This window comes from Euprymna scolopes, chromosome 23, assembly GCF_053919585.1.
Source record: "Euprymna scolopes isolate OS-2025 chromosome 23, ASM5391958v1, whole genome shotgun sequence".
NCBI lineage: Eukaryota > Metazoa > Mollusca > Cephalopoda > Sepiida > Sepiolidae > Euprymna > Euprymna scolopes.
The window spans coordinates 121,673,042-121,694,169 of NC_136504.1; the positions used below are offsets into that span (position 1 = coordinate 121,673,042).

General features: G+C 32.1%; 1 protein-coding gene across 3 annotated transcripts in view; it reads left to right on the forward strand.

Moving 5' to 3' along the window:
* LOC145246173 (uncharacterized) overlaps positions 1 to 21,128 on the forward strand; it is a 422,674-nt gene that overhangs the window by 254,632 nt on the left and 146,914 nt on the right. For all 3 annotated transcript variants that reach the window (XR_013863104.1, XM_080108045.1, XM_080108046.1), the window contains 6 exons: positions 2,915 to 2,956; positions 3,164 to 3,311; positions 8,794 to 8,934; positions 11,205 to 11,281; positions 13,499 to 13,524; positions 19,984 to 20,099. Coding sequence is in view for 2 of the 3 variants with exons in the window: in XM_080108045.1 (XP_079964171.1) it covers positions 2,915 to 2,956; positions 3,164 to 3,311; positions 8,794 to 8,934; positions 11,205 to 11,281; positions 13,499 to 13,524; positions 19,984 to 20,099 (550 nt within the window). In the remaining variant the exon portion in view is untranslated. The remainder of the gene's footprint in view (positions 1 to 2,914; positions 2,957 to 3,163; positions 3,312 to 8,793; positions 8,935 to 11,204; positions 11,282 to 13,498; positions 13,525 to 19,983; positions 20,100 to 21,128) is intronic.

Genomic DNA, 21,128 nt, shown 5'->3' on the forward strand with positions numbered 1-21,128 from the left:
TAGATTTTTCTTTTAAAGAATAATAAACAAAAGCATATCCTAGGTGCTTAGCTTAAAATAAGTGAATTATTTATCGCCATATCCACCATTTTTTAAATAACTTTAAACAGGCCTTTGCCCACTGAAGAAATAAATTGCTGGATCTGAAAATGAGTTTTGGTTCTGGCGACATAAACTGCTTTTCTCCGCAGGGCATTCTTTGAAACGAAATGCTCTCCTCCCTCATAAACACCACTTTTCAATATTGTCCAGAGATGTTCAATGGGGTTATGATCCAGAGAACGCGGTGGCCAGCTCATGAGGGCTTCTCCAATGAAGCCCATATATTCAAGGAAGGCTGCAATCGCCTTAGCAATATGGGATGGCGCATTGTCATGCATAAAAATCAGCTGAAAGCAACGTCACAATGGAAGGTCATCTAACTATGGTGGCAAATGTTTAGCCAAAAAGGCCGTGTACGCATTGCTGGTAAGTGTTACACCCTCTAGAACTCGAAATGGTCCAAACAACATCTCCAATTATTCCCGCCCAAAAGCATGATGACTCCACCTCCTTGTTGGTGATGAACTCTGTAAAGGATTGGAGTTCCGTTCGAGTTCCATACTTTGCCCCATCCATCCGGATCGTCAAGAGTAGCACGGGTCTCATCTGTAATTATGTCACGTTGGAAATCCATTTTCACGTAATTCTGTGCCCGAGCCAGTTGTTTTTCCCGATGTTTTTTTTTTACTCAATAGAGGCCTTGGAATAGTTTTGATGTTCCTTGCTATCTTCAACACATTACCTCGGGCCTGTCAGCATCTTGGAGCAATTCCAGCTCATCAAGCAGGTGGAGGCATTATGCAAAAATGGAAGCGCTGGTGCTGTTTGCGTTTCGGTTGACTTCCCTACAAATTTCCAGAATATCACGATGTGAAAGGTTTCTCCTAATGCCCTTATCTTTTTGGATTTGGTGTTGGGGTTGTTCACAAATGAAGCCAATGTATTGGATGCCTTTCTAGCTTCATAGCTAAATCTTTGATGAACAATCTTTCTGCGAGTCCAGCAACAATCCTTTCCTTTTTGATAACCGGTAATCGCCCCTTTTTGGCATTTTAAAAGACCTGCAATAAAGCGATGGACAGCATAAATTATTTGATAATAAATAAAATGACATAGCTTCGTGAATATCGCATGGATTTGAATAAAATTCTGGCATTTAGTTAAATATTGATATTTTACTACTTTACTGCAATAATGCAATTGATGCAGTTATATATATATATATATATATATATATATATATATATATATATATATATATATATATATATATAAAGTTATCCAGTCTCTATGTTTGTGTGAGGAACAATCTCTACAAAATACTTTTTGTCAATGTTTGGTCTAAAACTTGAAATTTGATATATAGGGGATTTGATATTTTTGTTGCGAAGTGGAGAAAAATTAAAAAATTGGAATGTGGCTGACGTAAGTCGATGAAAGGGTTTTCCACGGATTTTCCTGTTGCGGGGTACACAGGCATAATCCTTGGGGAGTCCATTTTTATAACGGAAGAAATAGAAGAAGCAATTCTTATGACAGTGAAGCTGAGAAATAAATATGAATGTAAATAAATGTAAATGAATGTAAGTGTAACAGCTGTTATTTAAACAGAAGGGAGATGCACAATCGACGAGAGGAATAACTCAATTTTTGGAAGGGAATTTTCATACAAAGTTTTTTTTATATAAGACGATGAGACGGCAGGATGATAAACTTGAATACAAAACACATTACTTTCCGGTTGAATGACAGACGAAATTAAAAGGCTTACGTAATAAATACAAGACGTTTATTCATCCAGTTTGTGATTGGCATTCGATGCCTGCTAAGTTGCTAGATGGTCGTTTTTTTCCTGACCCCTTTGCTTCCTAAGGAGTTTCGGCTAATTCTATCAGTCTTATTGGTCCGCCTTGCCGGACTAATTGCTTCTCTCTTTCGGAATTACTCTTACTCTGTTTTCTAGTCTAACTTAAGTGTATATATTAATTCTATACTTCTTTGTAACGCCAGCAAGCAGGCCAAACATGTGAATCCCACGAACATGCTTCCTAGCAACACAGGTCCCAGGTTTTTTTGTAGAGGAAACTCTTTAATTCACTAGTTCCATTATTGCTGCTCCGACCCAAATTAAACGGAAACAACTTTCTGTTTGCCCACATTCTTTTGTTGTATAAATTATTTCTTATTTGCATTTCAACAATAGATAATTCATTGCATTCCTGGAATCATATCTAACTAACAATAATGTGTTAATTTTAACTTTTAATAACTGCGTTATATTCCAGAATTCTCCTTCACTATTCGATCCTAATTACTTCGTTTCTAACTGAAAACTGAGAGTTTTCATCATGCTCAAATATACTTGTATATTTTTGGCGAAATTATTTTTTAAACATTTTATATGTGTACGGTCATAGTGCAGAGGGCAACGAATCAGACTTGAGGGCTGTGTTTTTGACTTCGATTGTAGATCATTGCAACCAGGTTTTATGTTTTAAAACTTGTGAAATCAAATTAGTTTTAGTTACAATAAAACAATTAGAGTATTGTTTCTCTAGTAATGATTAAGAAATATGCATGAATTAAATGCTATTTGAACGCATCTTACGAGCAAGTCACGCCAATGTGGGGCGCTATTATATATCGGGAATAATATAATAATCAATAAAAAAATGGTTTTATAATCATTCTAAATCTGAAATCTGTAAAATTATAATATCATTTGTAAGTGTATGTGACGACCTTGTAACGCCGTGCGGTCTGCTAGTATGTTACAAAGTTATGCTTTTCACTTTTATGTGGGTTACATTTTGTGATGCAGAGCGCAGTTTTTCTATTATTTATTTAAAATGTTTGTTTCTTGCTATTATAGATCAATTTTACAGTTCTAGAAAAGTTTCCGGATACGCTTCTAGTAAGTATTATTTTCCTTGAAAAGTTCTATCTATCTATCTATCTATCTCTCTTCCTCTCTTCATATATATATATATATATATATATATATATATATATATATATATATATATATATATATATATATATATCCCGTTCCGTCTCTAAAAGATTGAGAATCACACTCATTCTTGCACTCGGTGTAATAAATATCTATATGTTTTTTTAGAACATTCAAGAGCTCTCCGTCTACGTTTTCAAGAAAGTCAACTGCACTGTTCAGATGTTTCCTTACATTGATCAGTATCCACGACCAGTGTCTCAGCTTCGATGCACAAATGCCTTAAATATTCCATTAAAGTATTACATCGTAAATCGTAAGTATTTTTTTTTTTTCATTTAAAAGAGCGATACGATTAAATACGCAGCGAACCAACGTAAATTATTTTTTTCATATGATAAAACATACGTCTTCGGAGTCAGCACTTTTCAATCTCCGGAGGCCATTAAGGGTAAGGTAAATGGGTGTACAATGTCAATGGGACAATATCGTAATAATCGTTAGTCGTGGAAATTTGGTAAATTGGATTACTAAGGCGACAATTTAACAAGAATTTGTTTACGTTTGACTTGAAGGCGGCCAAACAGAAGAGAAAGAAGCTTTGGTCATTGAATCTACGTTTTGGTTCAGGTACAGATAAAGAGTAGAGGTAATTATTTATAGTGGTTTCAGCTAGACGAGTGTTTTACATGAAGGTTTGGCGAGGGAGGGGGCATAGGTTAGAGAACAGATGAGCACCATGAAAATACTGAATAAAATAAAATGCATTAAATAAAAAACTACAATTTTTACTTTTTTTTCTCTCTTGTATATTGAACTATTTTATTTGGCCGGGATTGTCTGATACAAACAATATTTCCGCCTAAGAATATTTTGTAAAACTGTGAACTGCGAAAAAATACACTAATCTGTGATTTAATTGATCTCATTATTCGCATATATATATATATATATATATATATATAATAAAACAGTATATATTCTAAATGTCAAGGCGTTGTTCATCTGACCGTTTATGTTTTACGTATGTTTAAATGTTCACTTCCTGACACCAGTTTTTGTCGTAGCTCAGAATTATTCATATAATCATTATGTAAGTTTTGTATTTATTCCGCCCATAAGTAATCAGAAGAAAAGGATCTCCTCACCTTTAAAAAAAACTAAAGGAATATTGACAGGATTACAAAATCCGAAAATCAGAATATATATATATATATATATATATATATATATATATATATATATATATATATATATATATATATATATATATAGTGTATTTTTATTAAATGATACAAAAAGTTTTCAGCTCGCGGATATTTTCTGTACGCCTTGCGTTGAAAACATTTTGTAAACATCCTAAATTTATTATCAAGTAAAATGCATTTTAAAATAGTTAAAAACAATTGGATTCAAAGAATACACACTGTTGAACTAGTAATTAAACTGTATTTTAATTTAAAGGGGTCCTGTATATAAACTTAAACTATATCTGATGGTGAGGCCCCAGCTCGCGGGCTTTGAGGAGTGTGAAGCCACCCTTTAATTGCCATTGCTTCCAGGTCCACTATGACCCGGACAGGTAGTACCTGTTAGGGTTCCAACTATGGATTAAATAGAAACCAACTTAAAAAAAACAAATATACTCTATTAAAAAATGGTTCTTCAAAATCACTGGATTCGGCATTAAATAACCTGAAAAGCTTTGATATATTGTAAAACAAAAACAATCAACCAACCAACAAACCAACCAACTCAATTTAAAGGAATTTAACACAAGTATATATATATATATATATATATATATATACAAAAAAAAGAGAAAGAGAGAAAATAAATGGCGTTCATTAAAGCTTTCGGTTGGTAAATCTTGTATTTAAACTCTATTCGACGATTGAAAACGTTTTAAAACAACAAAAAGTAACACATATATGCGAAAATAATAAGCCAGTGATAACTTTTAAAATTTCTATAAGACCTGTACACAAAATCAGTTTCTCTGGGATTCTCCAGCTACACCTATAATTCCAGCATATCTGTTTACATCCCCTCCGTGCCTGTTAGGGATGAGACGAAAAAGACTTAATTACTCTCCCAAAAGTTTTTTACCATTTCAAGCGCACATTTCTACACACTAACACGAGTCAAGTGACAAAGACAAATTATCATTTAAAGCTTTACATGTACTAACAAGAACAGGGTAAACCAACGCATACTCATACACAGTGCCACGTTGCCAAATACGCACATATGTATATTGCTTACATATGCGTGTATTCAAACTATGAAGACTTGAACTTGTTACTACTTTAAATTATACTTGACAAAAAATTACGAATTATATATATATCTTTTGTATAAATGTTTGTTCATGAAATACATTTTGTTCAATTTTTATGTAGAACTTGCTACCTGGTAACCCTTCTATTGCCTTAATATTTCATTTATTCCTACTTTATTATACATGCACGCTTGTACATATTTGTATTAATTTCTTCATTCATTAAAACACAACTTTAATTCTCCATTTATATTAAACGTCGGTCTTGGTCTTCGCGATACCTAAAGATGTCATCGTTTTAATTGTCTCTGCTAAAGCCGATGGCAACGTCACAGTGTAAGTGATGCATAAGTGTCCTTAGACATAAGTTCGAAAACCGTTCATCTTTGATTAATGGGGCATTTAAAAGACAAAACCTCACTGATTCATACCCTGGTTTCCTGTATTAACCACAGCATAAGGTGAATGCTCCTTCGGTGGAAACTGTTTAGAAACTTTTTTCCACCTCCCTTCTCTGATTCAAGTCTCATTGCAAAATTAATTACTGAATGGATTTCTAGTAAATCTTTTCTATTTAAATGAATCCGCGGGTGCATGTATATGCATGTGTCTGTGTAAAAATCTTGAAGCGATAAACTCTCAAAGACTAGTCCCATAACACTGAAATTAACAGAAAATATTAATCATAATTAACGATGGTTTATGGTGAAAAAAAAACAATTGTTTGATTGGATGAATCCCGTGTAGAGAAATATAACGAAAAGTTCCAACATGCCGACAAATTTCTATGACTTGTGAACATGCGCAAATTAATTTTTTATTAATTAATTTATACCTTTTTTTATCTTCCATCGATAGCTCAAACGGCGAAGAACGTGTCTTGATTGTTAAATATTTTGGTTTTGATTCGAATTGATGGCACCCAGGTCATGTTTTGTTTTGTTTTGAAATCTCTAATATATATATACATATATATATATATATATATATATATATATATATATATATATATATATATATATAAGGCAATTAAGCTACACATAATATTATGTATTCGTCTGACAAATTTTCACGAGAATAAAACGCGGAATATTCTGTGTAGATATCATGTGTAGCTTAATTGCCATATATCTTTCATGACTTATTACCTAGCTCAACCTAGCTCAGGGAAAAGTTTTTACATTTGTGTGACTTACATCAACAACCTGATTGCTTCTAACATAGGCAGGTATATGTTGTGTGTACTACAGTCGGAAAATCAGACAGTCTCCATATCTGCACAGAAAAACGTACCCCTAAAAATATTGAGGAAATAAACATAAACAACATATATTTTGTCTTTTTTTGTTTGTTTTGTATTCCATTTAAACAAACTAAGTCACAGAAACGCGTGGCCGGGTACAGCTAGTATATAGGTGCTGTGGCTTGGTTTGTTTAAATACTTAGATGAGTATTATTTATTAATTTAATTTTTGCGATTTAAAATTGTCATCTTTTAGTATTGTTTCACGACGTTTAGGCCAACTATTCCTCTGGCCTTCGTCAGGTGGTAACCGCGACGGGATAGGAACTCCGAATCTCCTAAATGCATTCTCAAAAATACTACCTTGCATAGCTGCTTAGATGGCCAAAATGTGGTGAGACGAAAAACAACTATGGAAGGTAGTAATTGCCGATAATGCAGTTAGGAGATTCGGAGTTCCTATCCCGTCGCGGTTATCAATTGACGAAGGCCAGAGGAATAGTTGGCCGAAACGCTGTAAAACAACAACTAAATTATGAGGATAATAGTCCGCAATAAATAAATGAATATATATATATACATATATGAATAAATGAATATATATATATACATATATATATATATATACATATATATATATGCAATAGGGGATTGTATCCGTAATGATAAACACGAAATCTGCATTCATTCAAATATAATTAAGCGTATTTTACACCCGGGCAGAGACGGAACCCTCCCTGCTAGTACAAAGATAAAATAGAAACGAAAAAAGAGGTCTAGTAAAATTCTAACACTAAGATAAAAAAAATTCCAATATCGAAAATGTTGCCAGGATTATTAATTTTCAACTCGTCCGCTACAAAATAAAGGATCATCATATTTTTAGCCTCAGACCAGGAGACCACAACATAAATTCTCGGTAGAATGCCGGATTCGTTGTAATTAATTTTGACTTTACATCAACAATAATATAATAATGGTAAGAAAGCCTCCCATCATGAGTAGCAAACCGATACAGTTAAAATAAACGAAGAGGAAATGGAATTAGATGTAAATGTAAGAAATCCCAGAGCAGCATCTGTATGCAAAGGACTGAGCCGTGTGCGAGGGACGTCACTGCGAGAAAGATAGAAAGAGAAGAGAGATAAACGTGTACGCGGGTGTCCCGAGAGCAACAGGAAAAGAGGCGGGCTAACTATGGTCGAACGGTCACGGAATACTACATGTTCAGCAAGGCAAGGACTTGTTAAGCACATTGAAACCATTATAATCATCAGGATGGGCTTCGTCTTCATGAATGATGTGACTCTTCCTCTCCAGAGTTTCCTGTCTTCCATCAGCTGCCTCAGATCTTCATGTTCACAGTTAGCGTCGTGTGCTATTTGCTGGATGTACGTGAATCTACGTTCTCCTTTGCTTGCATGTTCGTATCGTAGAGTCCATAGAAATACATCACTCACCAATTCATGCTTGCTCCTCAGACAGTGACCGGCAAATCGTAGGCGTCTCTTTCTGATGGTATGATTAGTAGCACCGTAAACAAGGACAGACTCTACCATTGTCATGAAGAACATTGAATACAAGATTGTTAAAATGTAACGACACCGAAAAAAATTAAATATATTTTATTAAATTTGGATTAACGTATATAATTATTTAAGTTAAAAATTCGTATTATTGAAAAAGGAGTCTCTATTATTATTAAATACATGCATTAAAGTGTATTTATATTCATAATTATATATTTAGTGAAACGAAGATTAGAAAACGGTATCTCAACGTGATGTCTAGGCTCTGGACATCACGTAGATACACCGCAAGTTCTAAACCGCAATTTCTGAAAATTTCGCAATCAGGTCATCTGTTTAAATCGTCCAATAAGAATGTCTCTCTTCTATATTAGATTATAGCATGCCTAGCAAATTGATTCAACCTTCTTATATAAAAGAGCCCGTATGGCGACTATATGCAAATACCGAGGCGTATGCGAAATGACGTCAGGGTAAGGAAAATGGAAAATATACAAAGTAGAGGGATGACGTTAGAGAAGATGTTCACGTAAGAGCCGTGGATGGGGTCATGGTTGTAAGTAGATGTGATATATGCCGGTAGAATGGGGAAATAAATATCATTATTACAAAAAAAGGAGTTGCTACATGTCCGATGTTCCTTGCGATGTACTCTGCGACAACCTATTGTGCAAACGTGTGTAACCTTACATTAACACTACGTTTCCCGAAACATATTCTAATTTTTTATATCGTATTTTTCTAGGTCAAATGTGGTTTGATTTTGAAAAGTCCGTTGTGCGTATGATCTTACCCGCCGGAAGAGCTCAGCTTGCCGAGGTCGCTGTTGAATATAAAGATTTGAGTAAAAGTCTATCAAAGCATGTACTTAACGCGCTCGCAATAAGTAAGTAAACTTTTTTAATATAATAAAATAAAACAACAATGAAAAAAAAATCAATTAATATTATTACTAAGAAAATGTTTATCTCGACATTACCTTCATCTAACGTGATCAAAATACGATTTTCAATTTCATAATTACTCATCTTGAATTCACTTTTTTTTTCTATGTGACGCGATTTGATTTAGTCTTCATAAACGTAAACATTAACTCTAAAGAAATTAAATCAACTTATTGTCTCGTATCAAATATAAAAAAGTTACCTATGTGTATGTCTGTATGTTTTTATGTCCGAATATACGGCATAATCACGTTGGCAAATTGGTTCTCGTATGATCACTAAAGATAAGCAACGGTCGGCCTGGCCAGTACCAGATGGGGTGATAATTTAGGCATAGCAGGTGCTGTATGTGTTCGCACCTTTTCTCGGCATTGTTTTCAGGTGTCCAGAAATTTCTACTTGCGACTGGTATTTAACAGTGCCGATTATATAGAGAGATGTTGTTGACTATATAGATAGATGTGGTTGGAGAGTGCGTAACTGCTACCACAAAATTTTAACCCGCAAGTCACAGCATCATCAGAGATGTTTCGTGCTATGCATTGAAATCGACGGACGGACATCATGTCGAGAGAAAATTTTTTAAAAAATCAAAAAACACCAACAAGTCGGGTATATTCTTGATTTGTGTTGTAAAAATAATACCTAAAATTTAGAAAAAAATGATTCATTTTATTATGATAAATAGGGACAAGGTACGTCAGGAAAAAAGACATTTTCAGTGTATGTATTAATTTGAAAAGAAAATATCAACTGATTGCACGAAGAAACATATAAATACTGCTGGAATTAAGCGACGGTCTCTCCCTCTGTGGTGTAGCCGGGTTGAACAAATAGAAGTTTCTCGTCAGCATAGAAAACAAACTGGAACACAAATTCGTTTGTTATAAAATATAAAATATTATTTTATTTCTTGCGTTGTGTGCGCGCTTCAATCGATAGACAGGAGGTGGCAGAGCAAGAGGTGTCTGTTCCGATTCTCTTTCGCTTCACTTGTTTATATCGACCTGCTTTCTCGCAGGTGTTCTAACCCCGGCAGCTGCAAGGAAAGGTACTTTACTATTCACCTCCAGCAACATCAGCTTTGACATGTTTACTTCATCACTTGGTGCTTTTAGTCTCAGACCGTCTTGCGTGTGTGTGTGTGCACCGTCTCAACACGCGATATCTGTACTGTACTACAAAGTTACTGCTGACTGTGGGTATCCTGTACCTCTACATGGACACCATTCGGCCACCAATTGAGTATTTTTGTCATATCTGGGCTAGTTATGCACTAGCTCAGATGTAACAACAATACCACTTTTATATCTGTTTTAAACAGAGGTCAACATAGTATCTAATCTAATACTTCCCGCATTATCTGTCAAGCTAAAACCATTGCCACACTTCCGCATTATCGCATTCCTGTGTTTTTACTTTAATAGTATGTATTTTTATTAACTCAGAGCACTTGTGCTCCATCGAGGTAAATACACATGACTAAGCTGACCATCAACAAAATCGCACCCCTTTTACTGCTGTGGTTCCAAGATGCTTTGTGAATAGTTTCTTCCCCTGGACTGATGGACTCTTGAACTCCTTGTATGTTTCTTGATTCCCTGACTGTACTAACCAACAGAAATTCAAATGTAATGTGATCAGACATTTCGTTAGTTAACTACTTACTAATCTCTGCTAGACACGATCACAAATATAAGGCCCTTATTTTCCAATTGGCAATATGTCTTGTTTGAGGTGCAATATGATTTTTAAAAAATAATACCAGACGGCTCTCAATTGGTATATAAGATATTCACACATGTGGAAAACATTTTAATCGGTTTTCATCCGGAAAACAGGATGGTTAAAGGGTCAAAATTGAAAAATGGTACTTGGAGATCATAGGAAGTGTATGTTTTTCAACTTTTTCACAACTGCGTAAAATATATATATATATATATATATATATATATATATAGAGAGAGAGAGAGAGAGAGAGAGAGACGATACCTACCAACAAATATTTTTTAATACTTATTGACAAGCACGTGGCATTAGTAAGTAGTGGTGTGGATTAGAAAATAGAAAAAAGCAATAGTTTTAAAGTTGTAGAATTTCAGAAATTAACTTCGTATTATATCGACCGCCGTTGCAGAAGAACGTTGTCTTGTATACATGTACGAATGATACTTTAAAATGTTTTGTAATTACCGATTTTGTTTAATTGTAGATTATTCCATATCCGTGAAGTTGAAAACGCGAGACAGTTCTCTGTATCCCAAGTTTATGGAGTCTCTTTCAAGTATGGTAAGTTACAGTTTTTAAAAGGAAACCTACACTTAATATATATGAAAGATATAATATATCTTGAGAATACGTACATGCTTCGATGAAAATACATATAAGGAATTGTCACGATCACACGCCGGTTTAGGCCATATCACTGAAACCAAGCAACGATGAGCCTCGCCAATACTAAATGGGTGAGCATTTGCGAATGCCAAGCGCTTTATGTACCTCGACGGGATTTTAAAATTTCCATGTTGGTATCTCGGGGTGCGTTTAATCCATCAAGAGAGATGCAAGTTCAGTCTTTGTAAGGATATGCATCAGGGAGAAAAAATAACTCTTATGTAAAACCTGATGTCTATTGTTTGATCACTTCCATGTCAGCCATTGCACCTGCTGAGATTAGCAGTTGTACCAAATAGTGTGGTTGGTTCTGCACAAAGCCTTCACCACTAAAAAAAATTTCTGTGTTGATTTCCGATTAACTTGTTGATACAGAGTTCATACTTTGAAATCGACGGAACTACAAATTTTTAAGTAAAGGTAAAAACTCCACTTTGAAATAGTCATGACATGAGTTTCTTACCTAATACATCCCGAACTGTTTACCAACCACTGCGTCATCATCACAATGTTGTATATCTGTGCTTTCTTAAGAAGTACTCCAACAGAATCTGCTCCAATAAAGTGCCTACACTTGTAACACCTCAATGAAAGTATCCCCCAAACCCACCTAGATGTAATATCTTGCAGCTACACTCTCTAGGCTCACAGATGCCGGAAAACTGTATTTTAAAGGCTTTCTTCCTCAGAACACTTGCCTTCCAAATTTCCTCTTTACTCCTTGTTCTCTGTGTCAACACGCAGAAAGATGATAATTGGGTAAAAAATATTTTTTTTTACTTTTTGGAAAGTTTTTATCCAATCTTTGCATTAGTTTTTTATACTAAGATATGACTTTTGTGTGACAAAAGTAAGAAATTAATAAAAACTAGAAAAAAACTGTGGAAATTCCACGGTAGCTGAGAATTTTTTAATCAAAAGAATGAAAAACAAAATAAATAACAACAAATTTAAAACATTTTTAGCAAATTATTTTTTACCCTTTTAAGCTAAAATAACTAATTTTAACATTTACATTTTGATGAAAATTCAGCACACAACACATTGTTTTTTGTTTTTATTTTCTGAATTATATACATTATAAATAGAGCAGATATAAGTTCACTTGGAGATTTTAATTTTAATTTTATAGATAACCTATAATAAAAGAGAATTTTCAGTCATTTATAAAATAGCCAACTTAAAACCGTAAATAGACTGGCATTTTTGTTAACTATTATTGGAGAGGAAATAGTTTTAATGATTTTTAACTGATAAAAAGCGACTATAAAAGAAGGTAATTCTTTTCTCATTAATTAATATTTGCGATCACGATTTTGTGTGACACCGGACGTCGGACAAATAAATTAATATTTAGATATCTTACAAGACGTGTTCCAGGCAACGCACGACTCCCTACTAGTTGTACATAAAGATACATTTTTTGTGAAGGTGCTACGTTTGAATTGTACTAATTAAAAAGTCATAAATTAAAAAATTATACATATTCACCAATTTCGAATGGACCCGTAGTGTAGTAACCCTTATACAGTGATATGGGACAAGTAGTAGAAAGTAGAAAGTGTCCCTAGCAATGCTGGTCTTAACAGAGTTGACAGTGAAAAGATACCAAATAGCAAGGCCTTATGTACGATATGAAAAGAAACTGGAACCTGAAGAAGGTCTCCATAATTCCGGTAATTATAAGAGCAACTGAACTCATAGAAAAAGAAAAAGAATTTTAAAAACTACCTAAAAAATATACTCAGTGAATCATGTGCAAGAGAAATACAGATAATTGCACTCAGAGGACTGGTTACAATTTAAAATAAAAATATATCTACGTTGGAGTGACTGAAATAGTGAGTGTATGTCTGGCATCCGGTAGGGTAACCCATATCCCGATAAAAGCAAAGCGATTAGAAAATTAAAAGATGGGAAAGACTAAACGTATTTCAGGATGTTGTCTCATTCTTAAACAACTCTTTTTCTTTGTTTTTCATCCCACCGAGGTAAATATGTTGCCACTTCTTTAACACATTTGAGATCCGCGTCAATACAAATTAACGAAAAACATGTTTTCATCTAAAATTTGAAAATGTTAAAAATAATCTTACTCTTTTTTCATTCCAGGCGCGGATACCGCGTGTACAAATGAGGTAACGTTTTATTTCTTTTCTTATTCATTGTGAGCTGTTGAAAAAGTAATTGCTTATGATCGCTTACTTGCAAGAAGGGATGTTCCTTAGGATCTAAGTGACAACTAGTGTGTTTCTCAATATTTCCAGTATCCTTTGCTTCTTTTGATAACCATTGGAAATAATTGTGCGTTCTCCCAACAGCCGTAGTTATTGAGTTTTCATTGATAACGAACGGTTTCTCTGGAATTTGAGTAAGTGATTCCATTAATCATCGCGGATATGGTTGAGAAGATAATTGGGGGGGGGGGGCAGTACGAACAGGCACCTAATAACAAACAACTGTTAGGTGTCTTTCTACACTATGGGATGGTATTACACTCACGCAGAGCTCAACTGAGTGCACACCAAGAAATTGTGTTATTTTTATCGTAACACAATCAACACCTTACGATTTTTTATTGATTTATTATTGCTTTTCAATCAAGCCGTTCTCCGTATTCTTACTCTTATTATCAATGATTATTACCGGCGAGATTTTTACCAATATGCAATAGACATTAGAGATTAGAGATTAGAAATTAGAAATGAAGTAATGACTATTGCTTGCCTCAGTTCAATCTCGAAAGAGTGTGAATAACTCGTGTAAGGGTAGCTGCGAGTGTAATTGTGAGCCAAGATGTGCGTAATCCCAACCACATCTCTCGTGATTTTGTACTGCTTGAGTCCAGTGATAAAAAGAAGTGCTAGATGACTAGAAACAGTGCCAATATAAACAAAGAGTACACACAACACCTGGGATTCCCAAATTGTCACACAGATTAGTATTAACCAGGTTCCACTTTGCTTAACTTTCTGAGTTAACGAAAATCCAGGTATCAATGTGATTATGCCATATATAAGTACATAGCCATTTCTTATATATATATATATATATATATATATATATATATATATATGTGTGTGTGTGTGTGTGTGTGTGTGTGTGTGTGTGTGTGTGGAAATATATTTTCGTATGATATATACCAATCCTTATTTAAGAAGCTAAATGTAATTACAGAGCAATATAGTGAAACGAGTATATTCACAAATTCATGACGTTGACCATCTTATAATTTATTCCATTAATTCTGTGGACATATACAATTCTTGACAGTGTCTGTTTCGTAGCGCAAGATCAATCACTTAATTATTTTATAAATCAGTGAATCTATTATGCCCTTTACTGATCAGAAGAATAGCAACAATACAATCCGTTGAAAGGAAATAAAGTGCGATCTGACATGATTTAAATCCGAAAATTGGAATAGAGGCTTCAAATATCTCATAATATGTTTTCATTATTTCATAAATAAATTCACTAACCCAATACTAGAATTAACATGCTCCATTTACTTAAGAATATTATGCCAAAATTTTCTATTTAATAATTAGTAAATTTATTAATTCTAATTTATGTATGCATACCTATGAAAATAATATCAATAATTATGAATTATTGTACATGTTTGCAAATACGAAACTAAACTAAAAAAAAAAGTTTAACCTGTACGGTTATATCAAATAATTTATTGATTTGAATTGTGAACCATACATAATTAAGTTCACTTAGCTGTTATAATCAAGTTCATTACTATTGCAATTATAATTCTTAGCATTATTTAATTCTAAACCCATAATTACGTTTGTTTGAGATTAAAGATTTTGCAATTGTTTACCTTAAGCGTAAAAAGTTAAAATTACTTTAATTTAAATTATGATGGAGTTACCTCCCCTAGAACAAATCGATCAATATATTAACTTGCTTATTTTTGTTTTTATTTTTATTTTAACATTCATTCTTTTAACATGCATAACCCATTACCATCCATATCCCACTAATAATAATATTTATACAGTTATAATATCCTTCACTTAATATTATAAAATGATTTATTCAATGAATATTATAAATTAATTTGCTAATCCGTTCAATATAAAATGTTATTAAAAATATTTCAATCGATAATCATAAGTCATTAAGTCATACTTCATTTCTGCTTAATGTAAAATTATAAATTAAATTAGTTCGTACATCGACCTTAATTTTTGATTATTTATTAATATTTATTATTATTATTATTACTATTATTATTATTATTTATTTATTTATTTATTTATTTATTTTAAAAGTGATATTTTTAATTTCATATTTCACATACTTTTACTAGTTCAATATATATATATATATATATATATATATATATATATATATATATATATATAAAGGAGATTAGAATAATAGTCTAAAGAGCTAAGTGTATTTTAATGTAATAGTGAAATTACTAGTTTAATTAAAATACAGGAAATGCTCGTTGTAATTTAGATATATAATAAGCTCGATAGTTAAATGTCCTAGAGCTAATTCAATATTAAGTAATGTGATCTATAATTTAAAAGTTTTAAAAAAATTTTAAATTTAAAAATCAAAATTTAATTAAATTAAAAATCAGTTTCATAAGAAGGAACAACAACAAAGTCAATTATCTGTACGATCGTTTCGGAAATCCGTGCTTTTTATTTGTGGTATACATGAAGTCACGTAGAACAATTATACATAGTTTTTTTGGTAAGCACGGTCTCCTCATCAGCAAATTTAGGAGGATTTCTATTGAATTGAAAAGACACCAAAAATAAACCTAGCATTAACAGTAAGGCAGATGAATCTGAAAAATTGAAGTAAAAGGTTTGGATTTAAAATTTATAAGAAAATTAATAAGAAAATTGGTATAGGTTAGAGATAGAAATGAGTAGAAAAAATATATATATATTTTGAATTTACATAATAAATTTGATTTAAAAATATATAGATATATAATTACCTTTTGGTTTTTCTTTTTTTGAAATCAGGAACTGTATTTAAAGTAGTCATTTAGATGTTTGCTATAGCTTTTTATTTTATTGAATGATGAATTTTAAAAAGGGCGACGCTCATGCAGTAAATTGTTTCCGTTAGCGTATTTTGATTTAGAGACGCTACAGTTAATATCTATAGAGAGAGAGTATTTTTTTTTGCAAGTTTTTAAGGGGAGATAATTGTCATGGCTTTATTTATTATTTGATTTACGAGTCTAAGGGCGGTAATTGGTTTAACTTAATTTATTAGAAAAAAAATCTATTTTTACTAATGAGTAATTTTTAATGATTTAAGGTGGTTTATATTTATTAAATTTAAACCAACGTTTATGATTACACGATAGAATCTCGTGTCTTGAAGATATAAAAAGCACAACCAAACTAGTAAATTCAAGACACTATCTCTAACCTATACCAATTTTCTTATTAATTTTCTTATAAATTTTAAATCCAAACCTTTTACTTCAATTTTTCAGATTCATCTGCCTTACTGTTAATGCTAGGTTTATTTTTGGTGTCTTTTCAATTCAATAGAAATCCTCCTAAATTTGCTGATGAGGAGACCGTGCTTACCAAAAAAACTATGTATAATTGTTCTACGTGACTTCATGTATACCACAAATAAAAAGCACGGATTTCCGAAACGATCGTACAGATAATTGACTTTGTTGTTGTTCCTTCTTATGAAACTGATTTTTAATTTAATTAAATTTTGATTTTTAAATTTAAAAATTTTTTTAAACTTTTAAATTATAGATCACATTACTTAATATATATATATATATATATATATATATATATATATATATATATATATACACATATATATATATATATATATATATCAGAATAAATAGATGAATTAGATCACAGATTATTGAATCTTGTGGTATCAAGTCTCACAAAATATTTTTTGATGGTAATATTTTTGTATGAGATAATCCCAGCCACAGAAGGATTGCTCAGTATACTAGATAGAGCTAATTAATTTTATAGTTTTTACATTTCATTCAGAAATATATAATTTTTCAAAAGAAAATTTATGATTTGAACAAAGAATAAAATATTCAAATAATTTTCTTAATTCACGGATTTTCGATGTAGGTTCATCTCCTCAGAGGACAGTCATTTACAATATTTAAGCTGGTTTGATATAATTTTTTTAGTCAGCATATAGATAGAAAATATGTTAAAGAGTAAATCGTTTTAAGGGACAGAGAGAAAGAAAACAAGGGTTTAAACAAAAGGTATGAGATCTTGCTATCCGAATGGAATAGTAATCCTTTAATAGAATGGGATTATGTTATTAGATTCCATAATTTGTTTAAGACATGCACATTGAAGGTAAATTATAATTTTCCCGATACAGAATACAGATTAATTGGCAATTATCTTTTGAGAATTGAGAATTATAGATTCATTTTGTCCTCATTTTTTGGTGCTGTAGAATCCGTCAAATATATCCGAAAGAAGGACTTTTCCTTTTATAAAGTAAAATCCAATCGTTGAAAATGAATATTTCAATTAACGAAATATTGTTGATAAAATAAATATAGAATTTTTAAAAAGTTCAAATCCAATATTTTAAGGTGGATTTAAAATAAAGATAAAAATACAAAGAATACAAAAAAGAAAATTGCACACTTTAAAAATAAACGGTTTGTTTTTTAAAATATTATTTATATTATGATCTAGTGTTTAAATAGGAGGAAGGGAAGTTAGAAAGAGAAAAGAAAGAGAACGTAAGAAAGCCAGGGTGGAAGTTATATTTAGTATAGCGCGATGGTAAGAGTAGTATATAATTGAGCGTGATACAACTTGCAGTGAAAATGAATTGGCAAAAGGTGAGAGTGGTGAGGAAATTGATGTGAGCGGGGGGTCATAGGAAACGTAAGTGGGAGGGGTGGGGAGTGTCTATAAATGTAGATGTGACTAGAATCAGAGTTAAAATTAAATTATTCAAATTATCGGTTTAAGCAATGCTAATAAAAAAAATTAATTGTTAATTTAATATAGCAAAATATAAAACGTTTTATAGAAGTAATACTAATTAGCAATAAAACTATATCATTAGACAATTTACGAAGTACTATAAATATTTTATAAAATTTTAAATAAATTACAGGTTAATTAATAGGGTTGGGGTTTAAAATGTCATATTTATGATCTATAGATTATGAAGCTAAATATAAAAAAAAACAAATATCTAGAATAAGAATAATATTAGTAAGAATTTCTGGGGTGATCATATTCAAAGAAGAGTAGTAATATTATGAACATAAATATGAATAAAAGTTTTAAGATAATTTTAGATTGAAGTATTTTAAAAGAATATTATCTTATTTTGAATGCTAATTTCATTTGTCTTATTAACGTCTAGCCAGTTAATATTAGGATTTAATTGAAATGTATTGAATGAATTGTACGCGATCGCAATTCTGCAAACGAAATGAGATTTTGGAGCGGTACATAAGATGAGTTGTTGCTTAGCAAATAAAGTTTTTATTTCCATGTAGATTGTGGAATGTAGTTCAGAGACATATTTAAGAAGTTATTATATAATATGAAAATTATGAGTTAGAATTGTAGAATTAAGGCAGGTTCTAAATAGTTCTGCATGCAGATAGATATAAATGTTTAAATGATATTAAATAGTGTTTTCTAAGAGGTCCAAAGCCAAGATATAACATGTAACATGCAATTGGTTGGATATGAAAAAAAGAATGATTTAAAAATAAAAATAGTTGATTGAGCTAATTGAAAGATCCATAATGTATATATCAGATTATATATGAAGGTAAGATTGAGTATGTTGAGTAAATGAAATGTGTAATGGGTATGATGTCTTTTATTGTTTCCTAATCTTCAATCATCTATGTTATTTCAGATTCTAGATGATATATTAAACAAATTTAGATTTAAATTTCAATATTGGAATCTGTTTGCAACATGTATTTCTATTCCAGGGGCACCACTCGAATCGGATGCCTGAACTGCATATCTTTTTTATTGCTCAACTTATTTTTTCGGTTGTCTTATAATAAATGAATCTGATACCGTTATAAGCAATGTTTGAATTTTTGTCTGTTTATTTTTCCTTTTACATATTCTCACTTATTACTCATTATATGTACTTTCATATTTATCTACCTATCATCCGATCACACGTTGTGAAACCGAACCTGAAGATAGTGAACGAATTCGATTACAAAATTTGCCTCATCCGCCATACTCTTCAGACTTCTCATGTACAGACTATAATGTTTTTTTACAAACCTCGACAAATTTCTGTGTTAGAAATGCTTAAAAAACCTAGGCGATATCAAAGACGCCTTCAGCGAATTGATTGCCACCAAAATGTAAGATTTTTTTTTTAAGTTACTGACATAAATATACTTGTTCTTGTTTGCGTTGGCAATAGTGTGTTAATTCTGACGGTGCTTATTTCGATCAATAAATGTTTTAGCTGGGATATATTTATCTGAATTTAAAAAGTTAAAAATCACAAGGACTTTCTTTTCAATCTGATAAAAATGCATGTTTCATATAAAAGTGTGTATTCATTTGTTTTCATTTTTTTTTCAGGACTGGGAATATAATTGATGCATATATTCAAACAACTAGCGGCAAAGGAGTAGTGAGAGAAATCGAGAAAATTTTCTCATCAACGGAAGTGAAATTTCTGGATTATTTCGTTCCAGGTTAATTTTTACAAAATTATTTATATATATTTTTTTTTTAAATTACAAGTCAATTCTCTAAATTACGTGAAGACAGTCTGCTTTCATGAGATTGCAGAGTGATATTTTTCATTCTTTCATCTTTATTAACAATCACTCCAAAATCGGTGAGAGCTAGGTCGGGAACCAATAGTTCATCCTGGAACCTTGTGAGTTCACAAGAGCAGCTACAAGCTTCTCACGAGATTTGAAGACTTGACTCGTTTTCTGAGGAGCAGAAATCGCAATTTTCACGAATACTTTCAAGGTAGATATTTTTTTATTAACTTCATAGTGATTTGATGTTTCACATCGTTTTTTCTCACTCAAGAGCGGACTTTAACACCAAATCTAGTGAGCATAGTAAAGAGAAGTAGATGGAAAACGTAGGATATTTGCTGTGATAAGCAGAACTGACTTTTGGAGTATGATGATGTTGTACTTGATTCTCAAGGAATTTAGTTGGATCTCTAGATCATCTGGAATTGAGGCAAGCTCACCTATGATGACAGACACGATTGACGTTTTCTTATTCCATAACCTAGCAACCAGTTTCTGATAGCTGCGTCGTATAACAGTCTTTTTGCCTACGAAGTTGATGCCGTTTGGGCAAGGCACATCAATAGTTTGGCATTTCTTGGTCTTTTTGTTTATAACTACAATATCCGGTTGTTATTACTGACCCACAAGTAGCTTTTACACAGCTTGAGAATAACCTGGGGTGTTTTCCTTGGAAGCTGAGTGACAACAAGTCTCCTCAGGTATCCAGTAATCTTCACCTCTTTCGATAAAATTTGCAAATAAATTTGCATTATCTCAGCAGTTGTCTGCTGTTGATTTCTCGTTGGCAGCAACTATTGGTCTTCACTGAAATTTGAGTGGTATTAAGCCTCCCCAAGGTCCCAGTTCTCTTCGCACATATCTGGCGGAGGTTTGGTCAGTTCCTCGGTTTTTCCTTCTTCCTTAATTCTATTTGGTTATTTGTTTTCTCTCTTTTTTGGAGAAGGGGGC